This window comes from Rhineura floridana, chromosome 7, assembly GCF_030035675.1.
Source record: "Rhineura floridana isolate rRhiFlo1 chromosome 7, rRhiFlo1.hap2, whole genome shotgun sequence".
NCBI classification, from domain to species: Eukaryota; Metazoa; Chordata; class Lepidosauria; order Squamata; family Rhineuridae; genus Rhineura; species Rhineura floridana.
In genome coordinates this window covers 118,956,911-118,983,399 of record NC_084486.1, presented here as the reverse complement: position 1 = coordinate 118,983,399, position 26,489 = coordinate 118,956,911, and the positions used below count along the sequence as shown (strand labels likewise).

Here is a 26,489-nt window from a genome sequence, read left to right as displayed (position 1 = left end):
ATAGGAAGCTGTGTCAAAACAGTGGCAGTGGCTCTCCAGGCTTTCAGGCAGGAGTCTTTTCCAGACCTATCTTGAAACACCAGGGATTGAAGCTGGGACCTTTTGCATGGAAAGCATGTGTTCTACTGGGCTTCAGGCAGACAGCTAAAGCACAGGAGAACTTAAGAAGAGTGAGAAAAACAATGCCAGATGTCTCCATTTTGCACAGAATAGCATGGTTGCATGTTTGTTTTTATTTCAGACACTCATTCTCATCATTGGGAAGAAAAGCACTGTGAGGAGGATGGTGCTTCAGAAAAGAGACTCCCTTCTGTCAAAATGGCAATCCGAACTAAGTGGGAGGGTGCTGCTGTCAACTGGAACGGGACGGTCCCATTCTTCTGATTAAAGCAAGCATAGGTGCAGATGCCATCCAGATTCTGATCCACAGGATCTCTCGCTTGAACCCTGCAATCTAAACCTGGAGGAAGAGAGGGAAGAAAATTGCTACCAGCAGGCCAAATGTTGACAGCTTAATGGGTCTGCCAGCTTGGCCTTCTGATTTCCATTTTAAATTAACAGTAAATAAATGAGGTGCACATGAGATAAGCTAACAGCAAACTGTGCAACATACACACACATAACTCTGCGAGCTAAACACAGAGTAGACATCAAATTGGAGTACACCGTTACAGTTTTATACACACATACACATAGTGCTATGACCTTTTGCTTCTCCCACCAGCTGTGAAGACATATCTTAGAAGAATGCTGCTTGTCACAGAAATATAATTGGTGTGAAATGACTGAGGACCTGTTAGGTCTATAAGGTCTGTTAGGAATGTTGGAAGTGACAGAATGAAGTCATGATCCTGCCATTTCATACATTTATGATGACTTCTCCCTGTCATTAAAAGTTTCTGCTATTTCTGTCACTGACAATTACTGCTATTTAAACACCAAAACCAGGTTTCACAATCTATAGCATACAGATGTCCTAGCCCAAAGGTCTTCGAGTTGGGAACTCTGCAATCTGTTCCTAGGCAGCATATTTATTTGGAACTAAATTTAATTGAAATCAGTGGAAATGTGGTGGAGCATGAGTGAAGGGGCATTTTAAACATGATAAACATGTAGATAAACATACAGTGATGAGTGTTAACAGGGAATGTGAGTCTGGTAGTCCTACATATGCTTTGAAAAGGGAAAAAGTTACTTTTGGCTTTTGAAGGGAGAGAGGGAAGTGGCTCAATAAGTGGGTTGGATATGGGAGGTAGAATAAGGTAACTTAGGCAAATGGATAGAGGCATCCTTTTTTCTGTATTAAAAACACTGGTGACAAAGAGAGCCATTGGTCAATAAAAGCTTTGATACAAATTATTATTAAAAGAAAAGGTCTTGGTAAGAAAGTTGTGGGAGAGGCATAATACAATTCAAGGATGTAAACTGAGTACTATGAATAATGTGCATTTCTGGAGGAAACACGAGTATGAAACATTTTAAAGAAGTAAAATGAATTTGTCCCGATTTTAAATCTTTCTCTTTTTTTTTGTAAACTATGTTAGAGCATCATTATTGGTTTGGGATTACCAGGTTTCTTCCCTTTGACATCAATATACTGTAACTAGTAAGAATCAACTATTGGTAATCTTCTACTATTAGGAAATAATAATGGATAACTAGCATTATTGGGGGGCCTAAGAAGCTTAACTAAAAGACAGATATGGCATTTGTACTTTGCTTAATCACAGCAGCTGAAATGAACATAACCCACCACCGAATAAAGTTATATGCAACAAAAAGATATGATTAATTTGCAAGTATGTAAACCTTGACAACTTATTCATGTGTAAGGGGAGGTAGACAACCATATGATAAATTTGTTGAAAACTGGTCATTGTTTATAGCTAATAATGACGGCATTGCCAAGCTGTTTTAATTTGGACTGGTTTTCCTCCCTATTTAACATTGATTAAATAATATTGAATATTTAAAGCAAAGAGAAAGATGTAATACATAGTCCTATCATCCTCCTGTTTTTCTCTCCTTCACACATCAAATTGTGAAAACTACACCACTACAACCAAAGAGAGTAGGTACACCATATTGAGTTGCCTGCAGAGCAAATATTTTGGGATTGCGCAAGCCTACATAAAGTACAATGTTACACATCTGAAAGAGTGTTGTCATAGTGTTATGTAAGTAATCCACAAGGTGGCGCTCAGAACTGAAAACTTATTTTTCACCTCAATGATAGCTAGCAAATCAAGGACATTGAGATGTCAACTCTGCCTGATCTGTATGCAAGCAATCTATTCCAACATTTTTTGGTATGGGCTTTTTTCTGTGATTATGGTAAAATAAAGCTGAGCCACAAATTGCACAGATTATGTGCAAACCACCCATGCAAGCAATCCAGAACATCTTAATATATTTATACTGCATGGAAGCAATTCATAATTTGCTCCTTTCAGAAAACTCTGATTCACCTCATAAAAAGTCTTGCTACAGCAGCATTATAAAAGGAGGCAGGAGCTGGCCAAAATGCTTGAAAGAAAGAAAACACTGTGTTCAACAGATGATTTACAATGCTGAGAAACATGATGATGAGATTGATCCCTGTAATGCAAAGATGAGCAACATGAAACCTTTAGAGGGACTTTTTCCTCATCCTGTAGTCTCTTGTTAGAATTTTGAAGTTTCCATTTTGCCCACAGCATTGCTGTGCAATTTTGTGAATCTCCCTCCTCTCAGTTTTTCCTTTCAGTAAAGTTTAAATCTAGACTGTGAGTCATTGTGTCCTGCATTAGCCATTGCTAGGTCTCCTTTGTTTCAAAAGGAAAACAAAGTGCTCCCCCCAATTCAATGCTAGCTATCGTGTTCCACTACTATTGGATTGAAACTAACGCCAATATAGCTCTAAAAAAAACCCTGGGTGAATTGGTTGTTTCATTTATTTGTTTGAAAAGAATGGATGGGAAATGTCGCTTGGAATAGCCCCTTGTCTCCTTGAGGAGGCATGCAGTAGGTCCCTCGGTCAACTCCTGGCATGTCCAGTTAAAAGGGGAAGAACCTCTTCCCAATCATGGGAAGGACCCCTGTTTGAGACTCCAGAGAGCTGCTGCCAACACTTTGCTACATGGACAAATGGTCTGGCCTAGAATAAGGATTCTTCTTTCTGTCTTCAGAGCCCATAACCCATCCTTTCCCAACCTGATGCCCTCTAGATTATTTTGGACTACAGCTTCCATTAGCCCCAGCCACTATGGGCAATGTTCAGGGACAATGGGAATTGTAATCAAAAATATCTGAAGGGCACCAGGTTGGGGAAGGCTGCCATGGCCCTTTAGGCAGAGAGATCACCAGGAGTTACCAGAGGCCAGAAATATTTATTTATTTAAATGTCCTCCCAAAAGATGGGACTTCCTATAATGCAAGGTTCAGCAACATGCAACCTCTACAAAGACTGATTGCTCAACCTGCAGTAGGCTAGGACGATGAGTACCTCCAGACTGTCGTTATTTTGTGGGAGTGATTCAAGCACATACCTGAACTTTAATTCTACACAGTTAAAGTGGATTAGAGCACTCTGTCACCCTAGAGCAGATACGGGGAACCCAATGGCCAGGGATGATGGGAGTTGTAGTCTGGCCAAAGGTTGCCTCAATCAATCAATCAATCAATCTTTATTGATACAGTCATAGACCAAAAGACATTTATAAATAAAACTACATACATTTATAATAAAAGGTTACAAAGTTGCAGTCATGTTAAAAACAGTAAAACAATAAAACAACAAGGAAAACAGTTACAGCTGGATGGCGGAAGCTTCTGAAGGGATAGATGCCTTCCGAATTGATTGAGCTACGAAAATACATTTAGCAACTGACAAGACAGTATCCTTATTAGCTGCTGACAAGAGATGTAAAAGTAAACAGTTAAGCGGTTTGTAGGGGTATTTATTTATGATGGGGGTTATGAATTTGGAGCGAATATCGTCATATAGGGCACACTCAAAGATGACATGAAAGAGAGTTTCTATGGCGCTGACACCACAAAGGCATAATCGGTTTGCATACGGGATACGTTTAAATCTCCCTTCAAGTAAGGCAGAGATAAGACAGTTAAATCTAGCCTTTGTAAAGGCTAGACGATATTTGGGGATCGTAAGAGTTTCCAGATAAGGGGCACTGAGCATAGGCACAAAGCTCAGACCAAAGTGAATAGGAGAACAGGTCGAGGTGGCTGCAGTTATGGAGCGTTGGAAGTCCATATCGTTAATACGAGTCCGGATAGAATGTTTAACTGTCTCTGGAGCGAGGGACATCAGATGTTCAATTGAGAGGCCAATACTTGCAAGGTAATTTGTAAACGTACGGGCCCATTTCGAGGTAAAAGAGTCTTCCCAGAGTAAAGGGAGATAGCCAGTAGATTTTTCATAAGACATTTTAAACCAGAAATTTAGGGCGGCCAACCACGCTTGAGACTCAAGTGAGACTAGACCAGATTCTAACCTAAGGACCGCCGCAGGAACGCACCTGGGAACGCCAAAAATTTGTCTGAGAAACAAGGAGAGAACTGCCTCCGCAGAAGGGTTGAAGGCGCCAATCCATAAAGGTACCCCGTAGAGAAGTTGAGAAATAGTTTTGGATCTAAAAACCTTTAGGGCTGCCGGAATGTATTGTCCTCCTTTAGTGAAGAAGAACCTTCCAATACCACTGGCTGAGTTGCGAGCAGTAGAAATAGCCCCACGGATATGGGGAGTCCAGGACAGAGAGGAATGAAAAAGTATACCAAGGTATTTGAAATGAGAAACCTGTTCTATTTTATGGGTATTAATTGTCCATGCGTGAGCAGGAGAGTGCTTGGCAAAAGCTAAGATCTTAGTTTTGGAAAAGTTTATAGATAGTTTGTTATCGTGACAGAAACTCATAAAAGCTTTAGTTAGGCGTTTGAGTCCTACTTTAGAAACAGAAAGGAGAACAGCGTCATCTGCATACAATAACAAGGGACAATGCAGGTTTGCTAACTTAGGGGGGTGGAAGTCCGGGGATTGACAATAAAGGGACAGATCATTCATGAAAAAATTAAATAAAAGTGGGGCTAGTATGCAGCCTTGTCTAACTCCTTTTGTTGTAGTAATGGGGTTTGTGAGATGACCTTCACGACTACATCTAACACGAAAGGATGTGTGGTGGTGCAGACGGCTAATTAAGAAGAGGAGTCTCTTGTCGATCGTAGATTTTGCGAGTTTCGCCCATAGTATCTCCCTAGGGATGGAATCAAAAGCCGATTTCAAGTCGACAAAGGCAACAAACAGGCCGTTACCCCAGCGGTTCTTGTATTTTTCAGCTAAGTGATTTAAAATCACACAGTGTTCTATCCCAGACCTACCTTTCCGGAAAGCTGCCTGCTCCCTCCCAAGGATATTATCCTCCTCCAACCAAGATGAGAGTCTCTCTTTTAAGTAGCAGGCATATAGTTTGCCAATAATGGAAAGGAGGCTAATTGGGCGGTAATTTGCTGGGTCCTCTTTGTTCCCTTTTTTAAATATAGGGATAACTATGGATTCAAGCCAAGACTCAGGGAAGCATCCAGAATTATTGATCAGAGTAAAGAAATTTGCTAGAAGAGGGGCCCACCAAGCTTGGTGCGCCTTCAACATTTCAGAAAGTATATTATCAGGTCCAGGAGCTTTGCTGGATTTCAAGCTAGCAATCAAATCAATAATTTCTTTTTGGGTTACAGGTGGCCAAGTGGGAAGATTTGTTAAATTATCAATAAAGGAAACAGCATTTACAGTCTCGTTGTTTGCAGAAAAATATTTCTCCCAGAGGTATGGGGAAATGTGGCAAGGGGCCGGATTTAGTGGGCTCATAGAACCAGAAACCAGCTCCCAAAAACACTTCGAATTATTTGATCTGGAAGCTTGAATTAAGGCTTCCCAATCTTCGTGCATCACCTGCCTTTTTTTGATGACTATCATATGCTTGTAGTATTTTTTGATAATAAAATACTCAGGGGGGAGGGTGGTTAAATTTTGGTGTCGATATTGATGGTATAGCCGTCTCAGCTGTTTCTTAGCATCAAGACAGTCCTTATCAAACCATCTGGGAAAACCAGTGGTAGGAGGAGCCCTGAAGGAAGAAGATGGTGGGATAATAGAGGCTTTAAGTTTTGTAATTAAGGAGTTATACACTATTGACGCTAAATATGAATCAGAAGCATGCATGATCTCCCTCTGTAAGGACAGGGCAGAGGGGGAAGTGAGAAATAAGGCCACATTAGAGGCTACTGTGGGAGTCCAAAATGTCCTTTTATGGGTGGGGTGGATTAGATTTGCCATTGGTTTATGGGTAAGGAGCAAGCGACCGCGTTCTGGTAGATAAAAGGAAAAGGTAAGGGGAAGGTGATCACTATCCTGTCTGGAGCCGACAGAAAAGTCCAAAATAAACCTGAACAGGGAATGCGAGATCAAGGCGTAATCGATGACACTGCACCTGAGGCCAGAAATGTAGGTAAATTCCGCACATGAATCTATCTGCTTATGACCGTTCAACATTATTAGGCTGTGTCTAGCAAGAAATCGGTATAAACATATTCCACCATAATTTATCTTGGGGTCCTTGGAAGTCCTAGCATAGTCTGGGAGGTATGGGGCGGTGACCTCGCCCCCCCAGAGGTTTGAAGCAAATAGCGCATCATTGTGGGGGCCAGACCTGGCGTTGAAATCACCCATAACAATGAGAGGCGCTTTGGGGAATTTAGCCTCGAGTGATGTTAGATAATTGGTAAGAACGTCCCAGTCACGGTCAATTTGTGCCCGAGAGGCATGAGGGGGAATATAAACATTTACTAACAGAAGAGAAAATGTGCTAAAAGATAATAAAACAGCCTGTGCAATGTTTTTACAAGGGGTTAAACTTATAGAGCGAGCTGTTACAGAAGTAGAAATGAGTATGGCTAGGCCTCCTTTGGGTCTGCCTTTGGAACTGGGTTGGGAATAGGTCGCTGGTAAACATGAACAAGAGAAACCATCCACTATTAATTTAAGGGTACACCACGTCTCCTGTAAGAAAATTAGGTCAAATTTGTTCAGAAAAGTAATAAAGTCAGGAATTTTTTGTTTGGCATTCCACCCTGCAATGTTCCAGGAGAGAAGGTGGAATGTAAAATTAGGTGAGAGAACAGAAACCTGGCATGCATTAATAGTTGAATTCGTAGGATTAGAAATTTCCTTTGCTGTATAAGATTTGCAGAGTGAGTGCTGTGATGTCCTGAAATGAGGGTTTACCATTTTTTCAGGAGATTCACAGGTTAGAATCGGGTTTTTAGAATTTAATAAGGGTTGTCAAGTCAGTTCAGGAACCTCATGTACTATCACATCACATATTGTGCTAGGTCTACAAACATTTGAGTAACTATGTGGCAGTACCTTTAAGGGAACTTTCAGAGGAGAAACTTGAATGCTGGATGGTGAGTTCAGTTCATAGTCCTCCAAGTATCTGGAACATGTCCTTTTTGCCCTTAGATTGTTTAACAGGTTCTGCATTTTGTTTATGACCTCACTTTGTTCATTCTCAGTGAATGTATGGAAACTATTTAATAGTTCCTCCTCTCCCTCACAAGCAAAGTCAAATGCAAGATCTTGATTTTCCTTACTGTTTACCAGAGAAGAAGGTGACTGTAACGGAACAAAAATAGGAGCTGGTGGTGGGGAGGAGCTTACTTCATCCAAAATAATAAGATCAGAGTTTATGGAGTTAAGTGTTTCAAAGTTTAACGTTTCTTGTGCTGGGGGAGTCAAAGGGGATAAATTCTTTTCCAGCATAGTTGATCCTAATGATAGAGAAGAGCAGTTCATGTTTAATGTGCTTTTAAGAGGAAGCTGTTCCAGGAATGGATCCAAGTTTCCAGAGTTTGATGTATTTTTGCTGCTGTTCGAGGAAGACTTCCTCCTCTCTTGTGAAGAGATAAGGTTTGTTGTTGGAGTTCTCTTTGTGAACAGGGAAATTGGACTAGCCAGGTTTGTGAAATGTCTCTGAACGGATATTCCATGGTAGCTGAGAAGGGATTTATTTGCAATTATCCGTGCTGTTGTCTCAGCCGATTTAAAGGTAAATAAAGCAGACGTTTTTGTTGAGGGGTTGTAAAGGAATTCCACATACGAGATATCGTCAGGCCGTAAATCCATTACACCTAACGACTGGAGGGCGTAACACACTCTTTGCTTCCTGATGTTTACTTTTTCTTTGATGTTAAGAAGAGGAAGATTCAGCAGTGCAAGTTTGTTTGAATTATATTTGAGAAGCCAATTCCCATTTGTATTCTCTCGTCGTGAAATCTTGTTATTGGTAGAGCATTTTCCGCTATAGGACCTCGGGTTGGGGTGAGTAAGTAGCTCTGGGAGATTTGGACTTTTTTTTCTTTCTGGTAAGGCTTTGCAATAAGATCTAGGGGGTGTTCTCGCTGTAGATGAAGCAGATAAATTCTTTGTTTGCGAAGCTGTTTGCTGTTGAGCTTTAAGTACTTTAAAAAGTTTCTGAAAGTTCATCTTCTTACTCCTTGGCGGTTTGTAATTTTTTATGTTTTTGGATTTTTTCTCCTTAGGTGCAATACGAGGTTTCTTTATGTTTGCACACTTCAGTGTTGTTGTTGTTTTGTGGGGGGGAAGAGTGTAGTTTAAACTCAAATATAGTTTGGATAGTTCTTCCATAAATGATTTTAGAAGGTGGTTTGTTTCTTCCAAAAAAGCTTTGATGTTTTCAGTCTCTTTTGCCACGATGGCTAATTGTAACTGCACACATTTTTGGCCAGTTAGAAGTAGTTTTTGGCCAATTTGTGCCAGTTCCGTGGTTTCAGTAACTTCTGTAGAGCAGGCAGAAGATGGCTGTGATTGAGTAAAAACGGGAGTCAGGCTGTCGATGTCTGTAGCATGCACAGTAGACAGAATGTCTAAGGGGGAATGTAAGTCACTGTCCTTGTACAGAGAAGAAGATGGCGTCTCCTTGCTCTCAGGTACCTGCAGCAGAGAGTTGATCAGACTAGGTGTATGCGTCTGCCCAAAAAGGGGATCTGTGGATGTTCCATACACCAGGCTTTGTATAATTTCTGGGTCATCCCTTGCCTGGAAATCCTCACTCAAGCAGGTACAGAATTGTTCTGTTTCGATTTGGGAAGGGGTTTTCTCAATAGATCGTGACGCATTTCTCTTTGTCTTATCCGCTTTGGTTGGTAAAAAGAAGTTTGTAATTTTAAGCTGTTGATCCCCATTCCCAGATTCTTCCAAAACCTGGTCTGATTTATGGTCATGTTCATAACATCTTTTCCTTGTTTGAACCATTTTAAAAACTATAAGGTTTGCCTTTTAAACTCTAAGATGAACGGAGGTATAATTATAAATTGTCAACTCCAAGGCTAAGTAGTTTTATCTTAGGAATCCTTAGATTTTGTTATGGTAAATTATATTCCTTGAGTTAGTAGTGCGAAGCAGAGTTGTGACTCACCGGCTGATAAAGAGTCTGTTTTCTTGCTGATAAAATGGTTCCATAGCCTTCAAAAAATAGGTGTTGTTGATGCTGTTAGGTTCCAGAATAAAAATTTCCAAAGAATATCTCTAAAGATAGCAAAAAAAGAGGCGAGGTGGGTATGAGCTCCAGAGCTCGCTAGTGGACCTGCCTGCCAGCAGCCATCTTCCTCCATCCACTCAATTATGTGATTGAATTTAGAAAATATGTCAAAATCTGGGACCCAGTGTCTTGTTGGTATAGGAGTTGCCAAAAGACTAGGGTGAAAACCAACCCCGCAAGTTAGAACCTGCCACCACTCCTTAAGTCCAACCAACTTGGGCCAGAAGACTTCCAAGCTATACTCTGGATGGCACATGAGATTCAGTAACAAGAGCTAAAAGTCAGGCTGTCTCTCTGCCTAAATCTGCCCTACAGAAACAAATCGACTTCTATTAAAAAAAATCAGGTTTAGAAAGTGACCAGGAAACACATTGAAAAGTGTGCTATGAATGAATTACTAATGGGAAGAAATGTAAGTAAGCAAATCAGGATGAATGTTCATTGGAATATAACATACTTGCGAAATACTCAGTAAAGACTGATATATCTGCGTAAACTTTGTTCAAGTAAATCAAAATGAATGCTCAATAAATTGGTTGTCTGGAGGACCCTTATGCTCTCCTCTCATATGCAGACAAGGCCAGTGCCAGAGGGCTGCCAGGTTGGGCACTGGCAAAGGGCCCCTGTGGCCCAAAGGGACCCCTGAAGGGTCCTTCCTTAGGGTAGGAGGGTGCTGCTGCCATTCCTTGATTCACTGCGGTGGCAGGTCCTGCAACCCGACCTTGCCACAGATCGCAGAGAGGGAGTTCCCAGGCACTCCCCACTATAGACAGCGTGGGCTTCAATAAACCCACCCGGACACCCCACCTACCTCTCCCATCAGTGTGAATGCCATGCGTGCTCTGCGTGCATGCCTGCCTTCACCCAAGATGGCAGTGAGGGTTCCCCTAAGGGGCTGATGCCCCCATCACTATCTTGGTTAATGGTAGGCATTTGCGCTACGCACTCACGTCATTCATCCAACATGAGAGGTAGGTGGGGCATACAGGTGGGCTTATTAGCCCCGCACTGCCTGTATGCAGGGGTGCTGGGCTATGGAGCTGTGAACCCAGGGTAGGCTGGTGCCTTAAGGGCCCAGTCATGCCTGGTGCCAGCCCTGTGTGCAAATCATGAATATTGGAGGCTGTCTTATACCAGGCCTGGCTATTTATCATCTAAACCAATATTGTGCTCCAGCTGGGAGGAAGGGCGGGATATAAATCAAATAAATCAAATAAATAAATAAATTGTCCGCTCTGATCAGCAGAGGCTCTCCAGGGTCTTAGGTAGAGGGCTTTCATATCATCTGCTATTTGATCATTTTAACAGGAGATGCCAGGAACTAAACATAGGAAGTTCTGCATATGAAGCATGTGTTCTACTATTAAACTATTCCCTCTCAAGAAAAATTAGTAGACTGCAGATTGTGAATTCTGGGGCTGTTATGGTGATTTGGATGGAGTAAAACTAAGTGAGAACAAACTTTGATGCACAAAAGCAAGCATATGACAAAGCCGCCATGTACACTAATTTGTTATTGGTTGTGAAATGTTTGATGGGGATGTCACATTCACTACGTGGCCAAACTGACTGTGTTCCAGCAACATCTTTTTTTTTTCCAGGCAAACTTTTTGAATGTTCTTTGGATTATTCAGGTCACAGTTTGCCAGCTATGCATTTTTGCCCATATGTGAATTCCCAGGTGGTGCTCCAAAATGCACTCTGTTTTGCCAGAAGTCCACCGGGGCGAGGGGGAGGGCGGGAGCAAGGGATAAACAGAAGCAGATACACATTTTGCAGGTTATAAAAGCCAGTGATGGAAAAGCGATATGCATGAATACAATGAACTACATAGGAAGCTGCCTTATCCTGAGCCGGACCATGGGTCCATCTAGCTACATGTTATCTTCACTGACTTGCAGCAGCTCTCCAGAGTTTCACATAGGAGTCTCTCCCAGCCCTGTCTGGAGATACTAGGAACCTGGAAATTTCTGCATGCAAAGCAGATGTTTTGCCACTCAGATAGAGGCCTTCTCCCAATTCATCTTCTACAGCAGAAATGTGGGACCTTTCTGGCCCAGTGGGCCAGATCATTGTCTCCACCCACTCCATGGGCCAAGTTCAGTAGGTGGGTGGGACCACCTCCTTGTCAATCACATGACCGCAGGGGTGGCAGAGATAATGACCAATCAGGACTGAACTTCCTGTTCATCAGCTAATGCAGGATTCAGGTGCATCAGCAAGTTCCCTGAACCAAGGAGGCATGAAACTCCCCACCCCATCAGCTGACATGTGGGGAGTTCAATCCCTCAATCCTGTCTTTCCAGCCACAGAATCCATCTGTGTGTATACCTGCCCTACATATGACATCATGTGTGGAGTAGGTGGGCATAGTTTGGAAAAAATGACCTTGCAGGCCAACTGGGGAGGACTGGTGGGCCAGATTTGGACCATGGGCCAGACGTTCCATGTCCCTGTTATACAGAATCCATCTTCTTTTCTTTTTGTTACCTGAATGCTCTTTGAGAATTACAAGCAATTGCAATTGTCTTCAAACTTCTACGCGCCTGAAAGTGCCTATAACCTTGTACAGTTGATCACCTTTCTCTCTGTACTATAATAGATCGCCTATATTGTGCAGTTGGTTACCTCTGCTCAGAATGTATATTTCTTCAATAATCTTCAAAAAAAATTATATGAGCTTCCAATATTATAATGTTTGCAGAGATGTTGGATGACAATACATCCTAAATCCTGCCACTTATTACATCATTGATATTTACATTGGTGAAATGGGCAATGGGGCAGGGCCAGAGAGGCTGGAGCAGAAAATGATTTTGCATCACACAAGGTCCTCCAGCTGACAGAAGAACAATGTAATGTGCTGTGGAGGGAGGGGTGGGCAGGCAGGGATTTGCTGCAATAATAGGCAGTAAATCCCTGCCTTCTCTTTAAAGCCCCTTCCACATACTCCATTACATTGCACATCCTAAAACATACTAAGTATGTACAATATTAATCCTTTCACTGTGTAGCCAGGTAATTTATAAGTACCAAATGCACACATAATACACTTTACATGAATTTAATCTGCATGATGTACTTAAATTGACAAAAGGCTGTCTACACAACTGGATGGCACAGCTTTGCTAGTATGGTATAAAACTTTATTGCTTAGCCATAGGCCATCGCATAACAAATATCACATACTCAGTTTTAATATACAATTAAAATTTGACATGATCCAGCATTATAATACATTCCAGTTAAAACTTACATTCAATTACAACAAAGCTATTGTGCTTATTGACATTAAGCTTCCCGTTTAAGCCCAAAGGATACTACATGGCCGGGAAACTGTGTAAACAAATTATTACCATAAGGCATCCCCCTGGCAGTTTAGCACGTGGTCTAGAATGTATTTTGCATGAATCTTTTGTGCTGCCAATGCAAAGAGAGAAACCCTATATGTTACAAAAGTGTCCATATCAGACATAAGATAAAAGATCTTCTGTAAAACCTGGTCTATGTACGGGCGCGCCAGCAGACAATTCAAATATTTAGCTCGGGGATGAGAGTACAAGGGGCAGAACAATAGGTAGTGAGACAGGTCTTCAACCTCCAGAGCTCCACAAATACAAAAACGCTGAAGCCAAGGAGTCTGTGAATAAGGATCATCCATCACAGCACTCGGCATGGTTTGAAAAGCGCCGTAAATGCCTGCCTAAGTTTTAAAGTTAAAGGCTGGGCCAGGTATGCTGCTCTGAGGTGGTCGTGTTTATAGAACCTATACCATTTAGAAAATTTGGAATTAATGATGGCCTGTCTGTCTAAAAGGGCACTATGTCAAAAAATATCATCTCGAAGCCTCTCTCTGTTATTTAAAATAGGCAGTACCTGTGGCGGAATATGGTATAGGTGGTGAAGACTATTGATTCTTGAGGTCCAATACTTGTCTCTTGATACCTGTTCAAAACATGATTTGTGTATTATCTTGGCTGGAGCATCTTCTAGAGTTCTCCAAAAATTAATCAAAGCACAGTGGACACGAGCTCTGATTGAAGGCAGACCAGTCTCTGCTCGGAGCAAGGCAGCCGGGGTACCAGAGGGTAATAACAGAAGTCTTTTCCAAAAACTGTTTTGAAGTACCTCTAGACTAGCTATCTGGGTTTCTTCCCAACCCCAAACTGCCGCACCATATAAAATCTGGGGGAGAAGTTTGCTCCGGAAAATTTTTAAAACAGAGACGATTAAGTTGCCTCCTGTTGTGCGGTAAAATTTAAGTATGGCTCCGCTTGTTCTTAATGCTGTTACTTTGGTCATGTCTACATGCTTTTTCCAAGAGAGATTTTCAGAAAAATATACACCCAGATATTTGAATTCTCGGCATTGTTCAATTTGGTGTCCATCGATTGTCCAATTAAAATTAGCATGCCTTTAAATCTGGCAGCGGAAATAGCATTAGCTGAGAACTCACGAGCAAGAAATTTAACATACTCGACTATAACAGGCTCGCACCCTGACAACCCAATTCTGACACAGCCTACAGAGTTGGCTAATACCTTAAAGACGGAAGTCACCCCAAAAAAGGAAAAGGGAAAAAAGACAGTGTCTAATGAGCAACAAACGGAACCATTCAGGAACGGGCTACCAATAATGGGATGGCTGTATATGCTGGCAACGGATATCGAGCATGTTAAATCTTTCCTGACGGAATGCAACCACTTATTGACGGTATTAGTTGAAATGCACCAAAAGGTTGCACCAACTCCTTCTGCTGGGGAGCTAAAAACAACAAACCAAATGAATTCATCAACAACTATCTCTAATGAGTTGGAGACCAGGCCACGGAAACGTAGGAAAGCCAAGAGGGGGGTTCACCAACACGAAAAAGAGTAAAAATCTGAAAAACCAAAAGCCTGCACGAAGTAAGAAAATGAACTTCAGGAAATTATTCAATTTGGTAGGAAAATCCCCTACACAGAAAGAGGGGAAGGTTGTGAGAACACCTTCCAAGAGCCCTAAGAGAAAAATCACTGTAAATCACCACGAGGACTTTAATATCCACTGTGTGTCTACAACTACTCTGCCTCCCTACTCAGCCTCCCCCATACAAGTGCAGGACCCGTATAGAGCCTTTCAGGATCCGTGGCTGGATGTACTGCTGAAGGAGAACACAAAGCAGGAGAAGGTGGAAAAACCAAAGGACATTAAATGGAACCTAGTGCTGAATCGCCATAAGCTGGTCCTAGCAAATTATCCCAAACCAAGAGGATTATTATCCCAAAACGAATCCAAACTACACCTGTTGGAAATCTTGAAGAGAATTCCCCCAATCCAACTTACTACAATTGATATTGACTAGGTGGATTATTTATACTACAGTGCCACAAGAGCTTGTGCCGTTGTTTCTTTCACCACCTTGAACACTGCCGGTCAAATCCTTAACAGCAAGGATGCCTTTGCCAAGATAGGAATAGTAATCTTAAAACACTTTGAAAACAGGGCCCCTCCAGCAGCCTTATTTCTCGACGCTGTTTACGACCTGAACGCATGTCAGATGAGGGGAAGGTGAGGCAGGGAATCCTCATTGATTTTGACCCTGTTGATTCGTGTATTGGCAATGGAAATATAGAGATAGCTAATTATACAGGATGGATGGACACCAGGACACAAGAAAGAAGCCAATTTTCTGACACGACCAACGAACCCTTTGATAAGGAAGAAAGAATGTTGATAGATTCTTTCGGCACTCTATCGCCCCGAGGCCAAAGTGAAATATTAGGAAGATTTGACCAACTTAAGTTTCATCTTGTAAATATCCACACAAAGAAGAAATTCCCACTTGGCATTGACCTAGTGGCGAAAGAACTAGAACCAATGATCCCTAAAGTTGTGTGCACCCCTGACAAATCTAGGGGGGGTTGGATCAATGGCTGACTGATCATTTGAATCAGAGAACAACTATGGAAGAGCGTGGCGCTCTTGCTAGAGCGCCTTCTACCCTTCTGTCTAGCAGTTTAGGGAAAAGTAAGAAAGAGGGGCCTCCCATTAGTGAGATGGGAGTCTCCTCCTCTGCTTACCAGATCACGACGGAATATAATGCTCTATCTAGATACTGGGACAACAAGCCCTTCAAGACAACCCCCAAATACTCTACATCTGTCAAAAATGTGAACCCCTCAAACTCCAACCACTGGCATAAGATGAGATACCTTGAAGAGGCAGAGATAGGATCGCAGGAAAGGTCCCTCCTGAATAGAGGATCAACAAGATCTCCCATCCAGGTTACCGCAGAGATGAATATGCAAACAGCTAAGAGCCTACCAACTTTTGCCACGAGTTATCGCGAGACTGATACAGAACCTAGGGGGGAAAGCCCTCATTTTCCAACCTTTACCCAAACACATCCCAAAGTAAATGGTTGTATATGTGACACTAAAGATGTTGACAAAATTTCTTCAGCTTGACAATTATCTATTTTATCCTGGAACATCATGGGCTGGGAAAATAAGTATCACGACGCGGACTTTGTTACTTACCTTCGAAAATTTAAAATCCTGTGTTTACAAGAAACTTGGGCTGCAGAAGCAAATCTACCGCTTTTACACGGCTTTCGTGCTTTTTCTAATCCTGCTGTAAAATGGAGCACAGAAGGTCGTGGTAGTGGTGGCCTCACCATCTTCATCTCCTTGGATTTAATAGTAGATATCCAGCAGCTGAATAATAACTGCCCACAGTATAATCAGATTCTGAGGATCACGGGTAAAACCCTAGGACCCCTTATCTGTATTAATGTATACTTTCCCCCTACCCTAGCTAATTACCTGGGTCACAATAGTATATGGGATCGACTGTCAGAAATTTTGTCTCAGCTGGAGTTCCAATTTCCAAACTGCTGCTGTGTGGAGATTTTAACGCCAGGCTGGGGGCTGTATGGTCAAATGTTGAGGCTACTACAAATCATGGGCCTAGCCCTCAAGTTTCTTTGATTAACAGGGTTTCCCAGGACAAAACATCTAATAAACAGGGGCGGAGATTGGCAGAGCTTCTGCTCTTGCATCATTTGGAATGTTTACATGGTTCCGGTATTGATGAGTCTAAAGGTTCTTTTACATATTTGACTAATCGGGGTGCCAGCACAATAGATTATATGCTAGTATCTAATGCTTTGCTAGTAGGTAATAAATGCTGAAGTTTGGAAAGTGTTCATATTATGTCACCATATAAGGCTGCAATCCTACATCAGCTCTAACTTATGGTTTGTTGTACAATGTTTCATAGATCAGCTGCTCAGAAGACAACTTCTTTGGACCTTTATGATGCTAATTAAAGGACTGTCTTTTCCCATACATATGAACCTGTGTGACTGGTCAGAACCCCTTACGCAGGCCCTGCTGGGTTTCAGGTAGACTGAGATAGATTGCAACACTGTCTCCACCACCATACATATAAATGCTAAAATATTAAGAAGAGGGGCCCGAAATGCATGTTTGGGCTAGAAATAGGCCTCTGGGTCTGAAAAGGCTGAAGACTGTTGCTTTATATCATAGACTCATAGAATCATAGAATAGTAGAGTTGGAAGGGTCCTATAAGGCCATCAAGTCCAACCCCCTGCGCAATGCAGGAATCCAAATCAAAGCATTCCTGACAGATGGCTGTCCAGCTGCCTCTTGAATGCCTCCAGTGTCGGAGAGCCCATTACCTCTCCAGGTAATTGATTCCATTGTCATATGGCTTTAACAGTTAGGAAGTTTTTCCTTTTTTTTTTTTTCCAATTAATTTTTATTAAATTTCAAAAACCAAAACAATAAAAAAGGAAAAACACAAATCAACAACTAACACAATAAAAAAAGAAAATAAAAATAAAAATATTGACTTCCGATTTGTCGTAGTTCAGCTATAAATCTATAATATATAACAAGCCTGACTCTAAATAGATTATAAAATCACCTTCCTCCAGCGGTTATCTTAATTGGTTTCAAATCTCATTAACATCATATCATTTTATTCTTCCACAAAAAGTCAAAGAGAAGTTTCCAATCCTTGAGATATATGTCCATCAATTTTTTTCTAGATAAACATGTCAATTAATCCAACTCATCAAGTCTACTAAGTCCAGTAATTTCAAATCGCTCTTCTTCCATTATCCGTATTAGTTCCATCTTCCATCTTCCAACTTTACGCACCCAATAATCTTGCTGTCATAGTCATATAATAAGAGTCTGATAGGAATTTCCTTTATCATAGATATTTTCTTGCCATCAATTCCGAACTTATCACTGAAGTATTGTTGCAAAGCCACATCTCTGTTCCTCTTTTTTACATGATACATTAGCACATCTCTTGAAGATTTTTCCATTGACACAAAACAGGGATTAATTCTGTTAACTTTCTCCATTTCAAGTTCCATCAAATCCTTCCAGTCCAGGAATTTTTTTGAACCGATAATATCTTTATCTCCAATCTCTTCAATTCCTTCAGGGACAGCGCTGAGTTCCAAACCATAATATTTGTCTCCAGGATCCATCACAGCCAGGAAATCCAAATCTTTTTCCATGTCCATATTTAATCCAATCTCCATAGTTTGAACCTTGCCTTTAATTTCTCTTTCATCCTTTTTTGATTTTCCAGATCTATCTTTATTCTCCTTTTTCATAGAATCCTGAATTTCTTTCAGCTCCTGTCTCATTTCTTCAAATTCAATTCTCAACGCTTGTCTATTATTTCTCAGTTCTTGTTTTATTGACTTAATCCCATTCATTATTTTCTGAAACATGTCTAAAGATAAAGTTCCTTCTTGTACATCCATAATTTTCTTAATTGTCATTCTTAGGACCAAAGGAACAAAACTCCTTCAATTTTCAATGTCCCAAGCAAAAAGCAGTTTATTTCTTTATCCAGTTACAAAGGAGTTAATCTTTCAAACCAACTTACGTCACACTCTAGACAGCTCTTATCTCTTATATGCCCAGAAGTGCAAAAACAGCTTTAGTTCACAGCGTACAAATAACTAGTAGCAGAAAGAATGAGCAGATTCGTCAAAAAAAAACCAAAAAAAAAACCCAAAGTAGATCAAAAAGTAGTCCCAGACATATATCACACAAAAGTCTTATAAATCAAAAATCTCTTCCAATCAGAAACCCCTCATCCATTGAAATCTTTATAAAGCTTTTTTCCATGTCAGCTTTTTGCAATAACAAAAAGATAGGCTATTTTTATTTTCCTCCCCCTTAATTCCGTGAGTAAAAAACAAGGAAAGTTTTGGCTCACCCAGGTTATCTTAATTGCTGAGTCTTTGACAAATCTCTTTAGCTGTATAGATAAGAAAGTGATAAGCATAGACAGGAGAATTCTTGCCTGTTAATCCGTTGTTTTTTAAAGAAAAAAAAACGGGTCACTTTTTCAGCTGAGCTGGCTATAAATCCTTGCTCTGTCCGAGCAGCTGGAAGACCTTCTTTCACAGACAATTCTGACGAATTCCAGTCTCCAACAATCACAACAAAGCTGTGTGGGAAATCTCACGTTTCTTCCTTATCCGGAAGAAATTATCCCCAGTCAAAAAAAAACTTTCTGACTGGATTTATTACTGAAAAAGTTTCATCCAAGATGGAGATCCGTCTCAGAGCTGCACAGGCGGAGGAATCCTCCTGGGAAGTCCAGTTAGGAAGTTTTTCCTGATGTGCAGACGAAATCTGGCTTCCTGCAACTTGAGCCCATTATTCCGTGTCCTGCACTCTGGGACGATCAAGAAGAGATCCTGCCCCCCCTCTATGCGGCAACTTTTGACAATCAAGTGTGGGCACATTTATGTTTAGAATTCTAAGCTGCAGGTGCAAAATTCTGCCTTGGAATATGTGTGGGGTGTACACACATAACCCAGGTGCCTCTCAATATCTAGGAACTTATTTTCAGTACCAGAGCTGAGCTCACAATTCTTTCACACATAGAAACCACTCAGGGTTTTACCCTCCAGCTTACGAACATAGGAAGCTCTCTTATCCTGAGTTAAAACCACTGACCCACCTTGCCCAGTATTGTCAACACCAGGGCTTCTCAAACTGTGGTTCAAAGACAACCAGGGGTCCATGAACTGCATTTAGGTGGTGGTCCATGGTATGTCCACATTAAATATTTATATTGATTTTAATTGGATTTTATTGCTTTTATGTTTATATTGTATTTTATTGTATTACAATTGGAAGTCTATCAAATGCAAATTGTAATTCAATAAAATTAAATACAGTAGGGCCCCGCTTTATAACATTCCGCTTTAAGGCGTTCCACTTTAAGGCGTTCCGCTGATGTGGCGGCTTTCATTTTCAATTTTAAAGGTATTTTTTGCTCTTTTGCGATGTTTTGCGTTGTTTTCGCATCATTTTCGCACGACACGGCCCATTATAGTGAATGGGGTTCCGCTTTATGGCAGGGGTCCAGAACAGAACCCGCTGTATAAGCGGGGCCTACCTGTATAAAATAAAATAAAAGAAGCAATAAAAATACAATTAAAATCATACAACATCTAGCCAGTATGGTGCAGTGGTTAGAGTCAGACTGGGACTTGGGAGACCAGGATTCAAATCCCTGCTCTGCCATGAAGCTCATGGGGCAACTGTAGGCCAGTCACTGTCTCTCAGCCTAACCTAACTCACAGGGTTGCTGTGAGGATAAAATCAGTAGGGGGAGAACCATGTTCGTATGCCACCTTAAGTTCCTTGGAGGAAAGGTGGAGTCTAAATGTAATAAATAAATAAATACATACATGAATAAATAAAATTACAACTGCTGCAATCAGGAGAAAAATCAGCAATTTTCAACTGGTTCGTGGAAATAAAGGTTGGGAACCTTTGGTCTACATTGATGGACAGTGGATCTCCAGGGTTTCAGGCAGGCATCTCTCCCAGCCCTACCTGGGTACTGTATTGTGGGGGTTGAACCTGGCACTTTTGCATGCAAAGCAAATGCTCTACCATTGAAAGCATCTATCAGTGAGCTATGGCCCTTCCCAGCTTTCTTCAGTGGAGCAGCCTAATTAAAAGGGGAGCCTTTTAGTTGCTGCTTTCATTAGACAACTGGAAGTTATCTGTTGCAAATCATCTGGAGATCTACCCAAGGTGTGCAGTCGGGTCAGGACACATTAGGATACCATCCCATTTTTACAGGTGGCCCCCTCCCAGCCCCCTCCATAGGGCCGGCGCCAGGCATGCTGGGGCCCTTGGACACCAGCCTGCCCCGGGCCCAAGCACCCACATCCCACCTACCTACCTACCTACCTTCTGTGATCCGTGGCAGCGTTGGCTCCCGACCCTGCTGTGGATCAAGAGAGGGAGCTCCCAGACACCATCCTACTGCCACGCAGGCCTGCAATGCCCACCTGCATGGCCCACCTACCTCTTCCTTGACATAAATGCTGGTTGTGCTGCGGGCGCAAGCCTGCCATCAACCAAGATGGCAGCTGAGGCTTCCCTAAGGGGCTGATGCCTCTGCCGCCATCTTGGTTGATGGCACGCATGCATGCTACGCATGCACATCCCTGCCATCAACCAAGGTGGCTGAAGGGGAATCTGCAGCAGGGTTGGGAGCCAACGCTGCCACAGATTGCAAAAGGGAAAGCTACCCCCCCAAGGAAGGGCCCTTGAGGGGTCCTCAGCCAGGACCCAACCTCGCCACCATCTGGCACCAGCCCTGCCCCTCCATCTCCTGCAACCCACACCACCATAGAGAAGGAGAAGACAGGAGTGGAGGCCCCGCTGGGATGAACAATAGAGCGAGCAGACGCCTCAGCAACAGTTTCCCAGGAGGGCTAGTCTGTGGATGAGAAAGAGGAACAGGACACACCGCACCGTGGGGCAAAAGTCATTGGGCAAAAAATCCACTTAATTCTGACCGCAGAAGGGTGTCAAAATGAAGTAGATATTTGCCCACCCCAGCCTGTCTCTTGCCCTGCGGTGTGGCACCTCCTCTTCCTGTTCCTTTTCTTCCTCTGTGGACTGGCCCTGCTGGGGAGGCTCTGAGGCCTCCACTCTATCATTTGGCTGAGGGGGGGCTCCTCTCCTGCCTCCTTCTTCTCCATGCTGGCATGGGTGGCAGCGGATCAGCAGCAGCTACAGATCCCATCACTAGCAGGTGTGCTTACTTACTGAAGGGGTAGTTGCTCAAGTAGTGTGTGTGTGTGAGAGAGAGACACACACACACAGAGAGAAAGACAGAGAGAGACACAGAGAGAGAAGATGTGAGGGGGCATGCTCTTCTTCATTTGCCACTACACTACCGGATTTACCAGTAGAACATGGTGTGCCTTCTGCCCATCTTTGCTTTACATAATCAACTGAGGCCCTATTCCAGGTGCCCCTGGCTTCGATGGTTAGACAGGTGGTAGCCAGGGAAACATTTCCCCCGCCCCTTTTGCAGGGCAACCAGAACAGGGAACAGGAACCTCTGGCACCTGCCTCCCCAGGAATGGTCACTGAGGCACCTATTCTTTCATAATACAGGTGCCATCTGGAAACTATTTTTAGGGGGCTTTCAACTAGTGATGTAAACTTCTGTCTATAACATCCTCTCTATTTCCGACATTCAGGCTGTGAGCCTTATTACAAAATGGAACCACCCATGCACAAGATGAAGCTATTAACAGAACTGGGGAAACTCCAAATACAGAAAATCTTTTTGTGTGTGGGACTCTATAAGGGGGGAGCGGTTGGAAAAGAGCCCCTTGAGAGTTGAGTATACTCAGTGGCCATGACCTGCTGGTTAGCTGTTGGGGTGGGGAATGGAAAAACAGGGGAAGGGGAAATACTGTGGAGTGGCAGAAAATCCTGAACTGAAGCATTCTACACTGTAACATTTTGTTGCAGGTCCCTGTTGTTGTTGTTGTTACATATTAATTAATTTTATAGTGTTTATGAATAGCTGCCTTGGACATCAAGTATAGAAATTTATTTATTATTTTTAAAGCAACAATTTTTATAACAAATAAGTTGTTTTGCATCATTATGTTATTGATGGTAATTCACCTTAGGCACAATATGTCAGAACATGGGATAAAACATTTATGAGTATAACACAGTGTTTTAGAGAACCTTCCTTAAAAATAATCTTTCTGGTTCCAGACTAAGAATCTGTCACAAGGGAGCATGATGAAAAAGCCTTTCCTACTCTACATGCCCCAAGGGGTTATAGCAGAGTACAAGGAAAGGCCAACTGATGTTTTTTACATGTGTGTTCTACAGTATAAACTGACACACTTGGCAAAACAATGGTAGTACTATACAAAATGTCACATGTCTTCCACAACTGCAATGCTGTATCCATAAAGGCAGACACTATTAAATCTGCTCTCAATTCAGAAATAATTATGCTGCCCTTTTTAACCACACTGACACTGATTTCCCAGTTCTTGCTACATCTGCAGTGTGGATTAGATTTAACTTAAGATGCAAACACCATCTCTAAGTTGCTCTTCTTTAATAAGGGTGTCTGGAGAATTGCACACTGATAAATATAAGCCAACTTTTAAAACTATTGACTCTAATACTGTTTCCTTTGCAAGCTGCTCTTGGTTTCAGTGTATAGATCCTGCTTGATGTCTGATGCATTAGCACATTAATCTTTATCAATTAGAAACTGCACACCTGAGCACCAAAACCTATTAACCCCCCTTCTGACTTAACGCCTGGGCATGCTTGAAAGCTGACATGCTGGATATACAATAACGTCCTAAACAATGGTTCCTATTTTTATCTAATCTGCTAAGCAGTTAGAATGCTAAAGCTCCCTTCTAGCTCCCGCAACTTCTTTGGCTACAGACCTAAGCAGATGTTCCATCAGCAGAGGAAATCCAAATACAAGGCTTAATTAAGAACCGATTCCTTACTTAAGCCTCAGACTTCCTTCAACAATCTTTGGAGCTTGTTTTCTATATATATGGTAACTTTGCTTTAGCAGCTCAGATTGAAGGCAGATGTGAACATTACCTGGATGCAGAGTGAGAGGAAGCTTTAGTGAAGTGCAATCCTATACACATGGATTCAGAATAACAGAATATTGAGTTCAATGGGGCATACTCCCAGAGTATAGGGCTGCAACCCATGCTGCCATTCCTATCAATGCACAGGCTATGTCAGGAGTGGGGGACCTTTTCTGGCCAGAGGGCCAGATCTTCATTTTTCCAACTTCTGGTGGGCCAAAATTGACAGGTGGGTGGGACTGTCCACCTGTACATCATCTGATGTCATAGTCATGGTTTTCAGAACTTCAAAGCGAACCTGAAGGAGCACTCCAATCTGCCTGGAATGGGAGCATGTCTTCATATGCCCCCCCCTTCGCACAGAGAAGTGCAGAGGGGACTGAAGACATGCTCCAATGGGCCAATCAGTTGAAAGGCAGATGGGAGCACGACTTTAAATGCCCACCCTCACCAGTAAAGTGAGCTGGTGGACAGCTGGGTGTGGTTTGGGGGAAATGACTCAGGGGCCAACTTGGACCTCTTGGGGAGCCAGAACTGGTCTGAAGGCTGGAGGTTCCCCACCCTGTTCTATGCATTTGAAAATGGAACATGCAAAAACCTTGGATGTGGACCTCGAACATCCCCCCAAGTTCTTTTTCTAATATTATATTAATTACACAAAAGCAGAACACACAAGTCAGTCACCCTTCCCCACCCATCCCATCCAAAGCATATACAAAGCTGTTCTGACTGTGGACATGATATTCGCCTGATTTGCTATTGTCCCATGTTCTTGACATTTTACTTTCACTGCCATGTTTGCATAATTATCCATCCAGCTACACATCATGCCAGGTTGCTTGTGCACAAAAGCACAGCCAGAGATGATCTGCTCATTTACCTTATTGCAGCCTTCACCAGCCTGTGGTCTCCATGTGTTTTGGACAACAATCCATCAGCCCTAGGCAGTACTGTGCCTTACTGTAATCAGTGCTGAATGAGAAAAGAATTTACCAAAATGAGTATTCTCACCTAAGAGCACTCCCATCAAATTCTATGATGTGTGGGGCAGAAGAGATGCAATCAAAGTTCCACTAAATAATAAGAATCTGGCTCTTGGCTAAAATCACAGATGAGTCATATGGTCACAGGTGACAAAATAGATGAAGAGCTGAGTGCAGTTTCCATGTATCTAAAACTGATTAATTGTGATGACCTTGAAATGCAGCTTCTGGTTGTAGCACTTATTGATGACTAATTGGCATTTTTGCTGTGCTATGCTGATGTTACTGATATGGATATGAATAAGGGAGAAGTAGTTCAGTGTTGTTTTCAGCCTCTGAAATTTAATATTGAAATATTAGACTTGCACAAGCACAGTATTAGTCATATACCTAATTATTCAACACACCCTTCCACTTTTTACAAAATGTGTGCATGTCTACTCAAAAGCAAATCCTATTCAGTTCATTGGGATGAAATGGGACTTACTCCCAGATAAGCCTTGCTGATGATTTTACTACGTGGTAATTGGTGAATATGGGAATGGTCAAAACAGGTAGTCAATCAAAAATTAATGGTTTAACCATTAATAAACTGTTCCATATACCATTGAAGTTATCTTCTTCTAGGAAAAATAATTCCAAGGAATATAAGTGCTTTTCACATTAATACATTCACTCTACTAACTTTTGCCATTTGGCAAACTGTTTCTGTAGTTGACAAATTATCACTTTACACCTTGGTGTTGAAATCCACATTTATTTATTTGAGAACATTGTATCTTGCTTCTCCCCTTAGCAAAGGAGTTGCTTAAAGTGACTTACAAATAAAAAGTAAACATAAAAGCAACAAATTATCCAACCACTAAAACACAAATGGTTAAACAAAAACAGCAGCACAAAGCTCTTGATGCGTCTCCATACCTCAGAAATGGGGTATCTGTGCCCTGCAAGGTGTTTGTTGGATTAACTCCCATCAGCCCCACTCAGCGTGACTAATAATCAGAGGAGATGGGAATTGTAGACTAATAGCATTCAGCACACTACCGTTTTCCAATCACTGCTGTCAGCTTTCTTTTTTACTGAGGCTTTTTGACATAGCTGTCTAGGGGACTCTCTTTCTTAAAACAAAGACAGAAAGGGCCATAAAACTATGTGTGTGTCCTCCACCTTTTCCTGTAGTACCATCCAGCTCTGCAAATACTTGTTTTTTTTAAAAAAAAAACTTTAACAAGCTTATTCTCCAACCGCCCGTGAATCCCGATTCTGGTGATACCCCCAGGATTAAATGCGAAAGCTGCGTTGTGCGAACAAACTGCAACTCAACACACTTCGGCAATCAACCCTAACATGGACTGATTGAAGGCGCTGGAAATTGTGGTTTGCCCCTGTATGACGCGGCACTACCGCTCAACTACGGCCGACACGCCCCCAAAGGAGGGTCTATCCCCGTGGGCTCGGGCTCTTTTAGAAGCGTCAGAAGGGAAGGCGCGTGCGCACAGTGCTGATTTCTAATTTGTGTAGAGCAGGGCTCGTGGAAGCGATAGCATGAGCAGACGCACTTACACGGGGAGAAGAGGGGCGAAAGGGCGAGTGACCCTAGCGCTGACTGCACCTGAAAGTGGCAAGGTGAGGGAGTGGTGCTGCGTTTTACAGGCGGCAGCAACTGCTGTCTGTGAGGGGGCTGTTGGTCCACGAGTCGCTGCCGGCCCCTGTGCTGCTCCTTAAATGTCTTTGGAAAGCCCGGCTGGGTGTTGTCGGTGAAACAAACACGCACTTTCTCCCGCCCAGAGACAAACGAGCAACAGCGACAGGCTGCGTGAGGCTGCTCCGATACTAAGCACGCTTAACTCTTGAACTGACTTCTGAGTGAACACGGCGGGGTGCTTCCCTTAGGACGCCTTTTACGCCTCTCGGATAACGTGGCCGTGCCTCTTCCGTCACAGAGGAGG

At 42.3% G+C, this 26,489-nt stretch overlaps 1 protein-coding gene and 1 long non-coding RNA gene across 2 annotated transcripts in view; one reads left to right on the top strand and one right to left on the bottom strand.

The window, feature by feature from the left end:
• The window catches only part of MINDY4B (MINDY family member 4B), a 41,942-nt gene extending 40,445 nt beyond the window's left edge, over positions 1 to 1,497 (top strand). Inside the window, exon 9 of the mRNA XM_061637035.1 lies at positions 242 to 1,497. Within this exon, the coding sequence (XP_061493019.1) occupies positions 242 to 384 (143 nt within the window). The 3' untranslated portion in view covers positions 385 to 1,497. The remainder of the gene's footprint in view (positions 1 to 241) is intronic.
• LOC133389424 (uncharacterized) lies at positions 224 to 26,489 on the bottom strand. The gene is made up of 3 exons (XR_009764107.1): positions 25,462 to 26,489; positions 24,438 to 24,529; positions 224 to 460 (listed from the first exon to the last, which is right to left on the bottom strand). It is a non-coding gene; the product is annotated as an uncharacterized LOC133389424 (long non-coding RNA).